The sequence below is a fragment of the Daphnia pulex genome, chromosome 7 (genome assembly GCF_021134715.1).
Source record: "Daphnia pulex isolate KAP4 chromosome 7, ASM2113471v1".
In the NCBI taxonomy this organism is placed as follows: domain Eukaryota; kingdom Metazoa; phylum Arthropoda; class Branchiopoda; order Diplostraca; family Daphniidae; genus Daphnia; species Daphnia pulex.
In genome coordinates, this window is record NC_060023.1 from 12,034,439 (window position 1) to 12,049,301 (window position 14,863).

The 14,863-nt window shown below is 43.1% G+C and overlaps 2 protein-coding genes and 1 non-coding gene across 7 annotated transcripts; 2 read left to right on the forward strand and 1 right to left on the reverse strand.

Moving 5' to 3' along the window:
• The first annotated feature begins 3,275 nt into the window (after positions 1–3,275).
• On the forward strand, positions 3,276–5,220 carry LOC124198440. Its single transcript, XM_046594275.1, has 3 exons — positions 3,276–4,526; positions 4,592–5,071; positions 5,143–5,220. Exons 1-3 carry the CDS (start codon positions 4,098–4,100, stop codon positions 5,218–5,220), a joined length of 987 nt encoding a protein of 328 aa, XP_046450231.1. The 5' UTR covers positions 3,276–4,097.
• Positions 5,221–6,026: 806 nt separating this feature from the next.
• Positions 6,027–6,122, reverse strand: Trnat-cgu. The gene is made up of 2 exons: positions 6,087–6,122; positions 6,027–6,062 (listed from the first exon to the last, which is right to left on the reverse strand). It is a non-coding gene; the product is annotated as a tRNA-Thr (tRNA).
• Positions 6,123–8,387: 2,265 nt separating this feature from the next.
• Positions 8,388–14,836, forward strand: LOC124196605 (endosome/lysosome-associated apoptosis and autophagy regulator family member 2-like). Of its 5 annotated transcripts, XM_046591749.1 has the most exons (17): positions 8,388–8,488; positions 9,102–9,233; positions 10,520–10,677; positions 10,881–10,945; positions 11,027–11,091; positions 11,158–11,365; positions 11,446–11,593; positions 11,670–12,089; positions 12,171–12,489; positions 12,571–12,770; positions 12,863–13,371; positions 13,436–13,580; positions 13,654–13,856; positions 13,941–14,126; positions 14,199–14,331; positions 14,393–14,713; positions 14,774–14,836. In XM_046591749.1, the coding sequence occupies exons 2-17, from the start codon at positions 9,227–9,229 to the stop codon at positions 14,825–14,827; spliced, it is 3,141 nt and encodes a 1,046-aa protein (XP_046447705.1). In that variant the 5' UTR covers positions 8,388–8,488; positions 9,102–9,226; the 3' UTR covers positions 14,828–14,836. The 5 variants fall into 5 exon arrangements, with proteins under 5 accessions (XP_046447705.1, XP_046447703.1, XP_046447706.1 ...); XM_046591747.1 differs by lacking the exons at positions 8,388–8,488; positions 9,102–9,233 and adding an exon at positions 9,550–9,811; XM_046591750.1 differs by lacking the exons at positions 8,388–8,488; positions 9,102–9,233 and adding an exon at positions 9,556–9,807 and having other exon boundaries at positions 9,891–10,677.
• The last annotated feature ends 27 nt before the right edge of the window (positions 14,837–14,863 follow it).

The following is a 14,863-nucleotide window of genomic DNA, read 5'->3' on the forward strand; positions in this document are numbered from 1 at the left end:
TGCTTCTGAGAAATATAAATAATCAAGGGTGTCGTGTGACAGTCTATGACGTAATAGTCTGCCGATTATTATATAATGTGGACGACGCTTTTCCTAGCAATTGCATAAATAACTGCTCTCGACAATAATTTGACAACGACAATGTTCGACATTCGTATGAGCCCAAAAAAGGCTTCCGCCGAAGAAACTGTATAGCCCCTTTTTCGGGATAAAATAGAAATGCCATTCCATTGTGTCGATTCGTTCTCTATTGTACTATACGCCATAGCCTTTATTATTATTTCCACTTGACAACCGGAAGTTTGTTTTTCTCCTCAAAGGTCAGACACACTCCGCAGCAGCAGCACATCCGTCTCTATATACCCTTATGGAAAAATCGTCGCTTCTATTTGCGGCAAGTCAAGCAACTTTTCGTCTTTATCTTTTCGTCTTATCTCAAAGGCAGCTAAGAACTGAAATAGTTTAGAAATTATTATGATAAAAGTTCGCAATTATATTTGGATTCCCAGATCACCGCCCGGCGATTTTTGACTCGATCAGCATCAGCATAAGATCAAAGTTGTTACATCTTTTTAAAAAGCACTTTGGAATAAAAAAAGAATAAATGGATTCGCTCTCAATTATTTTTGCGAATTGCTATACTGGTGTAATATAGAGCTCGATTGCTCAACTCGATTTCTCCCCTGCTGTGTCTGAGGAGGTTTTCAAAAGAATTCAAATTTCTCTGATTCATAAAGTGAATTAAAAGCTCGAGCTGTGTAGCTGTGCTGTTTTGATTATTAGATCTCGGTTGCCGTGCTCCGAATCCTCCATTATTGTGCAGCACAGCAGCACCTATATACGTAAGTACAAGTTGCAATGTTCCATATCTTAATAATCAGATCTTTGATTCTTTGGACGTTGAATTGCTGCTGTCCATAACTTTGGCATGATCCATTTAATTAAGGCAAGAATTACAAATAAGCGCACACCAAAGTTATATGTACAACCCCCCCCCCCCCTTTGTTTTGGGTGGGGTAAAGTGTAAATAAGATTAAATCATTTATAGCCAGGACAGGAATATCTAATGAACCCCTTTCAGGTGCTGTGAATTGGTTTTGTCGCATATAGAATCGTCACAAATGTTTACAACAACTGAATTTCGGGAGCAGCAGTCTCAGCCGAGTTTTTGGCAGTTGCCTATACATACGTAATAATACAATAAGATATCCGATAATCGATAAATGCAACTGTACTACCTCTTGACACTTTGACTGTATACATATATTTATTCGTGATATATCTCCAATCAAGAGTTGAAAATATCCTTCTTCTTATTTTTTGATATTAAAAAAAGAAATGTTCTTCTCTGCTGGGAATTTCATTATTTTATTACATTTACACCAATTTAAAAAAAAAGATGAGAAATAATTATTTGGCCCTTATTTTCTATATCCATAAATAGTGTAGAAGGGTGGGGGGAGCAGTGTACAATCAATGTCATCCATCTTTCTTCGTTTATTGATCGGATTTGACATCAACGCGCTCTCCTCGTCGGCGTGAGTGAGTCTTATAGTAGGCACGCCTGAAACTGTTATTTCCATCTTTTTGAGATATTTTCTTCTTCTTCTTTCCACCCCTTTTTTCAGTTTTTTGACGCGACACTTTTAATCAAATGTGTCGAGACGCTCACGGCGTTTGACACGAACGAAATTTAAAAATAAAAACGACGGGCGGGAATTTTCTTATTTTTGAAATGATTTTTATTATTTTGGGGAATAAAAAGAGCAGACGGCAGGTGCTGTTCTATATATGAATGGAACGAGAGAGGCGAACAAAAAGTTTTTCATGTGTCTCAGATATATTTTGATGGATGAATCTTATTCGACGGCTTATTCCGCCGGTTTTCACGTCGGAAATTTCTCAGTCGGATGGAGTTCACCCCCTTGTGCCTATTATAATAAAAACAAATTGAACATTGTGTGGTTCCAATAAGTTTTCACGAGCAAATAATATAATAAAATTTGATAAAAACAAAAGGGTTTTTCAAAGTATCGACATGAAAAAGCTCAGCGAAGTCAAGTAGAGCGACATGGAATGATATGGCGCCAGTGCAGGAGCTTATTGACGAAAATTATTATTACAGGGGGAACCACCAGCCCTATAAATAGTTGCACTGCGTAATGAGAGCCGTACCCCGAGATGCATATGAAATAAAAAACAAGGAGAAGAAAGACAAAGTAGCTGCTGCTAGAAGAAATAATATAAAAAAGATAGTATTAGACAGATCAATGACGCTACTGCTTTCTGCTGTGGGCGTTGCCGACGAAATAGATGGGCCAGCAGCAAGTACAGAGTCGCCGGGGAGGATGTCGCCTGTCAAAAGCTGCCGAGAAAGAACGGAACTGCTGCAAAAAACAAAAGCGACAGAGTGCCACTCTACACACTGCATTGGAGCGTGCAGAGTGCACAGAGATGCGAGAATCCCGCACCATGTCCTATATACTAACATGTAACAACGAACGGGCATTAGCCAGGAATGACTCACTTTCTTACTTTTCGATTTTTTAAAAGGAGATTCACTTTGATTGCATCGCCATATAATGGAGATCAATTTGAATTGGCGCCAAAAATTTATTATCAGTTAGAGGGGGGCGTTATCAATTGTTTTCGTCTGCTGTTGGTTTTTTGACACATTTCGTGGCCAGAAATCACATGGAGATGATTCAACTGGACAGCCCGCTGCAGGATGGAACTCGTCTTTTCAAGTGCAAATTCCAGGGAAAGGGCCCGTTTGCCCTGAAGAAATTGGAATGGACAACAACAGGAGAAAATCATTGGCAGAGTCTCGTAGGATTAAGGAATGAAAATGTCGTTTCTTATCACCACTGCGACGCGTCAGAGATTCCATCAGGTGAGTCCACCAATCATCCCTTTCATAGTCTTCGTATTACATCTATTCGTTTCTATAGTTACCTTGTCATGGATCTGTGCTGGGCATCCATGCTGGACTTTTGCCTGGGCAGACTGATGCCGACACTGGACGTATCAGACACTGATGTGGAAATGAGTCGGATAATGTCAGAAACAGCCCGTGGCTTACATTTCCTTCACCGGAACAACATCATCCACGGACGCCTGGGACTCGATCGGATCCTGTTGTGGAGGAAACGTCCCAATGTGAAACCCATTGCCAAAATATCCGGATACTATCCCCATCATCACCACAACCAGTTACAATCGTAGGTTATCTCTTTATTTCTTTTAAAGCCAATTATCTTTTTATTTTACAGCCAAAAATCCAGGACGATCTGGAAGCCCTTGGCCGCGTTTTCTATTCCATGGCCGCCAACGACGTCAATCCGCCCAAGGAACTTTTCGTGTCGCCCAAGCAACTGACACTCATCGCTCTCAACCAACGAACGTCGGCCTCTGAAATGATTAACTTGCTCCTGATGGATTCCAGCAGTGAGTTGAAACCAATTTCAGTCAACGACTTATTGCTCCTCGGCCAATCCTTTTTCCAGACTGGCTCAATTCAGGATCGTTTGAGGGACGTCAAGGAACTCGACGATTTTCAAAAATTAGTTGAAGGCGATTTCAATGTTGAAGGATTGAAAGAATTAATTGTCGAATCGCTGGATGCTATCCAACACATTGAGGAATTTGTGACAGAAGCCTTTGAGAAATATCCTGAATTATTTGCGGAATTTATTTGGGATTTATCATCATACCCGCCACTTGAAACATTCAACAACAACATACAACAACATTCAACAACATTCTACAACATTCAACAAATAGTTAACAGAGTTTGATATCACCACATTAATTCATTCCCCGACAGTAAGACCAACTGTGACATTTGTAGTGCGAAATGTCTATAGGCTCACAAGCGATTCGACCACAACTACAACTGATATTTACTTTAGACCAGCACCTCATTCAGTTAAAACGTTTTGATAGAGGTGTGGCCTCCGTCTCTGTCAACATCATCAATCAAATGCGTCCATGTCTAGCTGTTACTTTCTTAATTGTCTTTTCATCCGCATGTGAGCTGCGAGCCGCATTTCTTCCGTTTCACTCAGTCTGATGATGTCGAGTGGAACAGCAGCGACATGAGTTTCCAGCAGAGTCTCCAGCCCATGTTGGTCTGGATGCGTTTCATCGGAATTTTCTTAGAGTCACCCGGAACAATTCCAGCGGAAGCAGCGTCTCCCTGGATTCGCATTGGAATTACCTGCTACGGTTTTCTATTCTTTTTCGGCAACATCTTTTTCAACGGATTGCACATCACCGAGTTCTTTGCTCTCATCGAAATCACCTCATCTTACAGCTCGACCGCTTCGCTCTGGACGGTGGCCATCAGCACACTCAACTTGGCCGCAATGACCATCTGTTCCCAAACGAGTTTAATGTCCAGCGCTGCTACCAAATGGCCAAATTTAATGCAAATTCTCTGTCAAATGGAAAACCAAGGATTTTTTGAGACCAGAGACTTTTCAAATTTTCGTCGCATTTTCCTTGGAGGACTCATTTCTATCATGGTAACACTTTCATTTCTCAAATTTGTTTCTAACTTTTTTTTATAGATTGTTGATTTATTGCCCAGGTATTTGCAGTTACCATTTTAGGTGCGACGGTAGTTCCAGTGTGGACACTCGACTGGCCCATTTTCAGGAAATGCCAAGCCTCGTTTCCCGCATTCTGTTTATTATTCGTTTTTAGTGGTGGCGCTCTGTTTTCTAGTCTCGGATGGATGGTGTCTAACATGCTGGACATTCTAGCCCGGCAAGTTCATCAAGCCAACAGGAAGAATACAGAAATAAACTGGACCAAAAGAATTAATACTTGGAGACGTCAGTATTTCATGATTTCGCAGTTGGTCGATGAAATCAGTCGTTGCAACGGTCCTCTACTCTTGACGCTCATTGCAACTGGCTTCGTCCAGATGATTGTTTTCTCTTACAACATTATGCAAAATGTCATCGACAATTGCCACGTCTGTATTGTGAACCAATTTCTGCTCTTGGCCACTCAATTTTCATTTTTTCTCGTCCTCATCTACGTGCCGCATCGCATACGGGAATCGGTACATGGACTATCATTTTGAATTAACAATTATTACTTGACTATTAACTATTTTTCTAAATTGGACAAAAGGCAATCGCATTTAGTAAGCAATTGCAGTGCATTGAACAAGGCCCCGAAAATAACGATAAGGTAGTAGTAATCATTTAAAACATTTCTAATCGCTTTAAATGTTTCTTTCGCCACAGCAGATCGATAACTTCACCATGAGCGTGTTGAATTCCCTACCCAAAATCACGGCGCTTGGTTTTTTCGAAGTTGATCTTCATCTCGCACCGACAGTATAAAAAGCTTTTAATTAATATTTATACAATTCTATACTTGTAGTAATTTTTTTTTGTTTAAATTTAATTTCATCAGCTCATTGGGACAACGCTGACTTATTTGATTATTCTTTGTCAGATCCAGTTTACCAAAACAAACTGAAATGACACGCGTGTCACTCGATCATCTGGTCACTTGTCGAAATAGTACACCAATATCCACTAAATGTTAAAAACAATTAAGTCAATCAACCTCTCCAGTTTTGTTTGGACTCCGCTAAACATTTCATCGTTGATAAGAACAGCACAACAACTCGAATTCATATGTCGGAAAATGAATACATTTTCTTACATCTTTCTGTTGCTTCGGTGGGATGAAACTGTATCGATTCTCAACGAATCTTTTTACAAAACAGACTAATAATAAAGCTCAGTATACGCCGTCAAGATCCAAGTTAATTGGAACAGGATTACATACCGACAGCCGAGGAGGCTGCGCAATATTATAAAGGATTTGGCTGGACGGATTGAACCATTGTTATTCCATTCGCTTTGTGCTCATTAGTTCCAGTTGATCGTTTTCACGTGGATTCCTAATCTCTTGGCCAATCTGTTGGTGGTAATCATTTTACATTAAAAGAATCGATTCATTTCTATTTGAATCGATTAGCTATTAATAAACATTATTCATTTTGCCTCCTGAGAGAATTGAACTCCCGACCTCTGGTTACCTCCCGTTATATTTCGAATCGATACGAGACCAGCGCTATACCACTTAGCTAAGAAGGCTTGAAAAATATCTAAAATCTAAAAATAGTTTTGCCATTTTTCTATTTGAATAAAGCGTTCGCTACGGTATTTGGTATATATATTTGTGTTGTTGCCATGGTGTAGTAGTAGTGGGTGAGATGAGAGTGTGGGCGACGACAATCGCAACGAGTGGGAATCACCGCATCCATCCAGCGTGAAAAAACGGGCGGGATCCCACCGCGTTCGGGTGAATTCGATCAACCGAATAGACGACGTCTGTTTACATCCCCACAGCAGCGATCCAAGAAGATGGGCCTTTTTCCTTCTAGTGCATGGGCCAGAGGGGCGTTGTCCAGTTGAACAAGTTTCCCATTAGAATGACGTCACAAACTTTATGCAAATAACGTAGAGGGGCGTTGCCCGCCGCCAGCCCCTTGAAACGCTCGGCAGAGGCTTTTAGCCAACCGGTGGTGGTGGTGGAACATCACATCATCTTTAATCTCGTTATATGCATCAAAGATGAAGCATTTCGCCTTTACCAAGCTGTTTTCTTTTTATTATTCTATGGCAGCAGCAATCGAGTTTCATCTCCCCAGAGTTTGACTTCAAAGTTGTTCATAAGGTAGGAACATATGGCATATTTTTATAACATATTTCTCTACGTATTTTCTTTTGATCCATTTCCCGGTATCGACGTCGGCGGCATTCCGATTTTCCAGCATCCAGCGGAGGCATAATGCACATGCTTTCAATTTTTGGGGTGCTGTGGCATTGTTTGTTTAGTCAATGCAAAACATTTCAACAATAGGATAGGGTGGATGGGTGGGTTGGGTCGGAATGACAGTTGCGCCAGAGCAAACAAGCCACTCGGCAGAAAAATCTAAAAATATTTTTTTCTTGTTGAATGTCTTGTCCTACGCCCATCGATTTTCAAATAAGCAAACATTCTCAAGTTAATCCATGCGAAAATTCTAAACATTTCAAATTTTACCATACGACTATTATAATTAGAAAGCAGCTATTTTTGAAAATCATTTTGTATTTCTCAGATGTATCTTAGTAGAATCATTAAAACGGAAATGAGTTGTAATATTCCGGTCGTCATTGCTGCATTTGCTCGGACATCATCATACATTCGGCAATGTTGTCGTTGTTGTTATAGTCTTGGATGTTGTTGTTGTTGTTATCGTAGTTGGTTCTGATTGGTGGGCCACGATTGATTTCTATTACGACATTTCCCTCTGTTGGAGTTTGACAGGCCATCGGGATTCGGCATTTCGTCCATTTTACCGTTGCATCGAGTCTGGTAAATGGAAATCATTGCACGGCAACGCAGACGACAATAACCAGAATTGCAATCCAGCAAATCCAGCCGCTGGCTGACACTTTCTCGTGAAACTTGAGAGCCATGAATAAATCGATACTGCTGTACAAGAATATATAGAAAGTGATGAATTCGGTGGTTGTTAAAACGACCAAACCGCTTTATATCGGATGCTGGGCAGACCGGGACAAGTCCATTTTACCGCCGATAATATTAAAAATGGCGGGGAAATAATATTCCGACTCGCGTTATTAAAGTTGTGAAATGGAACAATTTACATTTTTAAAAGAATATTATTCACGCTGGATGAAACGACTCGATTGATAACGTGTGTAATAATTCAGTTAGAATCCTCCCTAGCGAGTCGTGACATTCGTTCAGATTGATTCGTTCGTCTTGGATATTTTTAGTTATGCGGGAATCGCTTTGATGGCGTCAGCAGCACGACGTCATTTATGAACCAAGTCAAACAGGGACACACATCTATCTTTTCTTTGCTCTCGTCTGACGGTTTGATTGCATTAAAAGATCTTCTGCCTGTTTGATTTCTTTCTCTCGCCTCCGTTTTACGACATCACACACAGACTTGTCTCGGTTTAGCTCTTCATTTTCCGGTTCTTCTTCTTCTTGTATTTATTTGTCCCAGGAATCGTTCGAGCGCATTCAGACTCACTCTGATCCGCCGACCAACAGAGAAACACTTTTGCTCTATGAAACTGTGATTCAAAATGAATATAACACGACGATCCTGATTGTTTACCTGATTATGTGATGGAAAATGAAGTGCCTAGCCTTTCTGGCAGGTGTTGCCTATACCTGTTAAAAGAATTTGGACCTTCATAATTAATTTCTCCAGCATGCAAATTATTTTTCCCTATTCACCATTACTCCATTAGCATTAAAGTTAAATAGATTGGGAAATCGTATTTTGAATATTTTTGTTTAGGAACGGCGACGACATCTATCTGTCGAGAAATCGACTGCGAGGACAATTCAGATAACCACATGGTGGGCGGGAAACTGGTCGAGATTTCTAGCCCTAGTCAAAAAGTTGCAGTTTCTTCATCTCTTCTTCTGTTTTGTATGTATGAATTCATATTAAAATGTTAGTATTGATTTGGAAAAAAAATGTCCAATGGGGTGTACAAAAAGCAAGGATAAAAATATGTTCCAAATCGTGGGTTTCAACACCATTTGTGTGAGACTCTAACGATGATGCACGATGACAAGAGATCTATAGAAAATCAATAGTGTGTATCGTTGCTCCCCGTGACGTAAGCCCAACTAAAAAATGTGCAAGGTTATTGTGTGTCTTATGAATTATGATGTCATCATCATTTCTCATATAGGCAGCTAGTGCTGGACACTTTGAATTGCTCGGTCCCAGAGTATGTGTAATAATAGCGTCCACACTGTTATTTAACTTCTCTCTGCTAGTCCCAGCAGTTGCAACTTGCAATATCTGCTGTAACATGTGTACGGCTCATATTTCAAATAAAGGATTTCCCAGGAAATATCATGTTAATCTGCCAAAATACCGTGCAGCCTGAAATTGTGCCACAATGTATAGCTGCACTTTGAAACAAGTCCCCCTTGTTTTCAGCAACAAAACCAAGCAACATTGGTTCTTGTTGCAGCTCGTGAAATGTAAATTGGGATGCACGAATAATGATCTGCTTCATTTGCATGTGCAGGGGACTAGAGTAATTTGTCTGACGATGTTGATGACATTTCCCTCTTCAGCCCCAGACAGCAGACACTAATATGCCATCCCCCAGCTCTGCCAGCCTTCATCATCAGCAGCAGGGAACTCATCAGTATGAATTGTAAGTATATTTTAATCCAATCAATATATAAACTCGATAGAGAAAAAAAATAAGACTGTGCTAGATGAAAAGACCCATCAAGAGCAAAATGAGATTTTAAAAGGATAAGAGAAAAAAAACATTAGCTTTTGATTCTGCGATCGGGGAGCTTTTAATCTCCGGCTGGAAAATGACGTTTCTTTCGTGCTGCTGCTGCTGCTTCATTGTTAATAAGGATCAAGATCCATCAGCTTTTTTAAAAGAAGAGAAGAATCCAGCCGTTGCCGGGGTAACGACATAAAAGATTTCTTCATGTGCAGCTTTTTTTACTTCACTTTTCCAGGATATACCATCAATTTGACTAGGATAACCATCAAAGGCACAACTGGTAGCGATTTATACGGATTCTTTTGATGTGTGGCTCTTATTGTCGGGTCCATGAACGATTGAAGAGGCCCCTAGAGATGAGATGAGAGTCTTGAACCACCTGATGCCCGCCCGCATTTCACCGGAATAAAGAGCTGCTCTTTTCTGTTGATCCATCACAAATTCGATGCCTCCTTTCTTCACCTCTTCTCGGCTACTCGGCCAACATGTGGGTATTTATCAAATAAGTAAATTCAATTGATATAGTGACGTGAATCACTGTCTTGGCCCTTAATCGTCTAATTGAGTTAGGGTGCTGTGTTGTCGGCCTGGTCCAAATCCCCTGATTTTATTGCGGTGCATCACACATCGTCCAGGTCCCTTTTCGACAGACCCACTCTGTGCATGATCCCCCCATCTCACTCGAGACTCTATCGCAGCAATTCAACGTAATGAATCAAGAGGCGCCTGTCGAGTAAATGGTTTTTAATCAGCATTACGTGCCGTTTGCCGTGTTTGCCGTTGTGCTGGATGTTGGGGGAGATCCCGGTGGAGGATGGCAGCAGCCTGGATAGTAAATTTATATCGAAATTGCAGCGGAGGAAAAAGAAGGGAGGGGGATGTGACGTCATCGATCGAAAGGAAGCGAGGAGGGGAGCTGAGAAAAAAAGGAAAAATCCATGATGGTGGTTGCGCGCGTCGCAGATCGATAAAGTTTTTGAGGACGAAACCCGCCCGTTTCCTTTGCCCGTCTCTCATCCAGCTTACTACCTCCAGTCGCACTAGGTCTCGGACCGCACAAACTTGTTGACCCTGTTTTTTTCAACTCTCCAAACATTTTCCATCTCTCTCTCTCTCTCTCTCTCTCACAAAGTTCTCATCTGTCCAAGTTTAATGGTGTTTTAAATTGAATTGATACAGCCGATCCATTCTTTTCACAGTCGTGTTCCATCAATTACGTCCATCCCAATTGTGGAGACTGGCCGATAAAGGCCAAACGACAACGCGAAAAACAACCATGGTCGGCCACTATTCACTGCTGCTGCTACTCCTAGTCTGTATTGGCGCCGATGCCGATAACCTGCCCACTTGCCAACCCGTAAGTGATGGTTATTATTTTTCAATTGTTATCAGTTGTTTGTCCTATGGTCCAGTTGTGCAATTTGGCATTGACTGCGTTTTCACTGGAAATTCGTTCTAGCCTAAATAATAATATTTCATCCATTTCTGTTTCGACCTTCTCCTTATTTTTCTCGACAATTTCCGTCTGCATCCGGTCTGATAACTGTGACCACACGACAGCGGGATTTCCATTACGAGTTGACTGAATGCGATCCGACAGCGACGGGTGGCAGATGGAGAGTGTCGTATGTATTATATAGAAAAAGAAATTGGTTCTCTTTCAGGTATATTTTATTATTATTTCTATTCTTATCTATATTTGATAGCGTTCCTAAAGCCGGAGTCTGCACTGGCGGAGCACCCAACGCGCCAGTCCGACTTCAAGATTGCTGTAAATCTTTATCCTTCTCCCCCGTCCCATTTTTCTGTTGAGACTTTTTCAAACTTTATTTTACAGCCCTGACTTGTAAATCTGGCGAGTACTTTGATCTGGAGCTGCTGCAATGTCACGAGTGCCCGCCCGGAACTTATTCTCTCGGCGGAATGGTACGTCATGAAATTTGGGATCAGCTACCGGATGGTTTTTCCGTTTTGGTGGAACCACTCACGTCGCGCTCCTCCTTTTCCATGCTGGAACGCGAAAGATCCTACACCAATTGTTCCAAGTAAGAAACAAAAAGGGAAAAGCCAAATTCCCACTGGGGTGTTTATAAAACAAGGATTGACTCGGGAAAATGTATTCCAGATCCGAATGGCAGACTCGCGGTGACTACATCGCCTTCCCAGGGGGTTCCTGCGTGGCTACGCTCGTCTACACTGTCCGCTTAATCCAACCGGGAGCCCTGCACTACACGTATCAATATCCCGACGACGATACAATTTTCGAGTTCCAGGTAGATCCATTAAAAGCAATTGAATTATTGATTTGGTTTTGGTTGGGGGGATTTTGAACTATTTGATTTTGAACAGGCGCAGAACGAGCTGTGCCAGAGCGTGTCAAGTGGCGGTGACGAAATTCGCTGGCCAACCGTCACTGAAGAGGGTAAATGGCGGACGAGCAAGTCTGTTCAACTTCCGGCCGGATTGAATGTACTCCAGTGGAAAGCCATGGGCATTACCGGTCGCCATCAGACGAAACCGCTACTTATCAAGTCGATCGAAGTCAGCGGAGTGGCTGATCCGGCCGTCTCGACGGGCTGCACGCCTTGTCGCAACGGAACTCACGCGCCCGCCCCTAGATCCCGACAGTGCCAAGATTGTCCGACCGACTCGTACTCCGGCAGAGGAGCCACTCAGTGCATCCGCTGCGACGCCAAGACTTCGTTCGCCTCGCCGGGCAGTGGAAGATGTCACAAGCGACCTCCGTGCACTCAAAACGATTATTTCGAAGTAAACTACAATTCCATCTTTTTTCCTATTCCGGCAGGATCGATAACGTTTTTTTCTTTTTTTCCTTAAAATTCCTTCCAGGTCCATTCGGCTTGTGATGAGAGAAATAATACTCTGGTGACGTACCAGTGGGTGGAGCCGCGTACCTGTCGCGATGACCTTCCGTCGTCGGCCAAATTGCCGTCGGGCGCTGAGCGTCGAAAATGTCCGCCGTGCAATCCAGGGATGCAGATGGATTACACGACGGGTACCTGTCGTTTCTGCCCACCGGGAAGCATTTCAGATGGAATCCGCCCCTGTCGAGCTTGTCCTCCTTCAACGGCTCCCAATACGGGGCTTCAATTCATCTGGTGGAGCGCTCTTCCGGGTCTCATGTCTTCACGTTGCATGAGTCTAGAAGGTTTGCCCAAGTAGTTTTATTAATCCGTTGGATTGGTTTTAATTTATTTCTCCTCTCCTTTTTAAATTAAACATGAGTTAGGTTACACAGGGACGGGGTGCACAACAGCCGCCGCCTGGCTGACATCCGGCGACCACCTGAGAACCGGACACGGCCATGCACCGGATTCGTATCTCATCTTGTCGTTGAAGATTGAGAAGGGATTCCGAGCCGGTCGTGGAACTGTTTCATTCACATTCCAGCTCGACTGTGAAGGAGATTGCCAATTTGTCTTCATGCAGGTGAATTCACTTACAAATCCCCACCCCCTACTATGAGACAATATGAGACTAATGAAATGTGTTCCCGGTAAAACCCCCGCCCGCCCGAGTAGAGTTCTCCCACCAAAGGTATTTCGGTGATCCAGACGTGGAGTGGTCGTGTGCCCAAGCAGCACTTTAGTTACTCGATCCCTCAAAACGGATCGTACACCTTCAACTGGGCATTCCAGAAACAGGCTTGGTCAGAGGATGTCGGAGCCATGTTGCCCTACAGCGCCACCGGTGTGCAGAGACTGAGACTATTTGACACGGATAGTGCCAGGATCGATCAAGTCAACGTGACCAATACTATCGAAGGCGGTGCTTCCGTCTGCCTACCTTGTGCCCAGGGAGCCGATGCATCCGGCTGCATCCCTTGCCCACCGGGTCACTACACAGAAGCGGCCTCGACTCATTGTAAGCCATGCCCGGCCAATACGGTTGTCCTGGATCCAGGAGCCGTCGGCAAGTCCGCCTGCATCAACTGCGGCCCTGGACTCATCAGCACCGACAGCAAGACGTGCACGACCGATTGCACGCCGACCATCAACGGAACTCGCTACGACCTGCGTAAAATCGGAAGGTAACGCTCATTCCAATTTTCTTTTGATACTTTTTCTATCAATTTATTTTTCCCCATTGAGCAGCAAGTTCCACGAAGTGCGAGGCAGTTTGCTTTTCACCGCCAGCGGCATGCAATACTTTCACGTGTTTAACATCAGTCTATGCGGTCGTGAGCCGGTCAATTGTGCCAACAACATCACATTCCAGGCCGAGGGCGAGCCGAAATCAGTTGAGTTTCATTTTCTTTTTTTAAATTTATTGCTAATTTTTATTGTAATTTATGCTTTCGAATCGATTGCAGGTGAAAGCGTTGATTTGCCGGACGACACTGATACCTTCACAGAGTGTGGATGCTTCCGGCGGAAGCAGTCCCCTTTCGACACAATCAGTGACGTTAGGTGACCACCTGCTTGGCATAACCAACGAAGCCCAGTTGGGGGAAACTCGGGTCCTTGACGAATTCTACAACCCAAAGGACTTGCACGTCTTTTTCGGCACCCCAACGTAACAATAAATTCTTGTCGCGTCATTCTTCCCCTAAATTTGATTTCACCCTTCGGTTGTTTTTTATTGGATTTGTCCTTGCAGGGCGACCAAATCGTGTCCGAAAGGAAGAACAACGACAGTCACCCTACGTTGCGATGCCGATCAACCGGGAGCTGGCCAAGTGACTTTACCGTCGCGCTGTCCGGACGGCACATGCGACGGATGTCACTTTCATTTCCTCTGGTCGTCCAGTACCGTCTGTCCCATTTGTGGCGCTCAGGATATTAAGTTGGTCCACTGTTTTTTGTACAAATTCAATTTTGAAATCCCTTGTGACGACGTCTGCCATTTTACCCGCAGGATCGTTAAGAGCGAGTGCGTCGCTGGGGAGCAGAATGTTCACTACTTGGCCCCCAAGCATTGCCTGATGGCCGACGATGTTCCCGGAACAAAGAAAGTTCCCTGTTCGACTGAAATTCCTTTTGTGTTGCAGGTAAATAAAAACAAGAAAAAAAGGGAAAATAATTCTCATTCATGATGATTATTATTTTAAGCTGATTACTATGGGTTGTGTGGGAACGGCCGTCCTCCTCTGTTTGACCGTGTTCATTTGCTGGAAACGCAACCGTCGACTCGAGTACAAATACAGTCGCCTAGCGCGACAGCGCTCCTCTACACCGAGCAACAGTAGCGGTGGCAACGATACGACCTCCAGTCTCAAAGACAATGGCAGCAACGAATGTGAAACGGAATTGGCGGCAGCCGAAAGTTGCGCTCTGGATGACGACGAAGATGAGGAGGACGAAGTATCGGTGACTGTTCCTATGAAAAGCTTTGGTCTAGTCAACAAAATACGTTCCATGACTGCTTACAAAGTAAGTTTCAACCTTTTCCTTTTTTTAAATCAAATAACTGAATTTGTTTTCATGTTTTAGAGCGAATCTGGCAGTCCGTTTGAGACAATTCAATTGACGGAAGCACAATCTTAGAACGACGAAGAAAAATGACAGAAAGAAAGTTTGAGC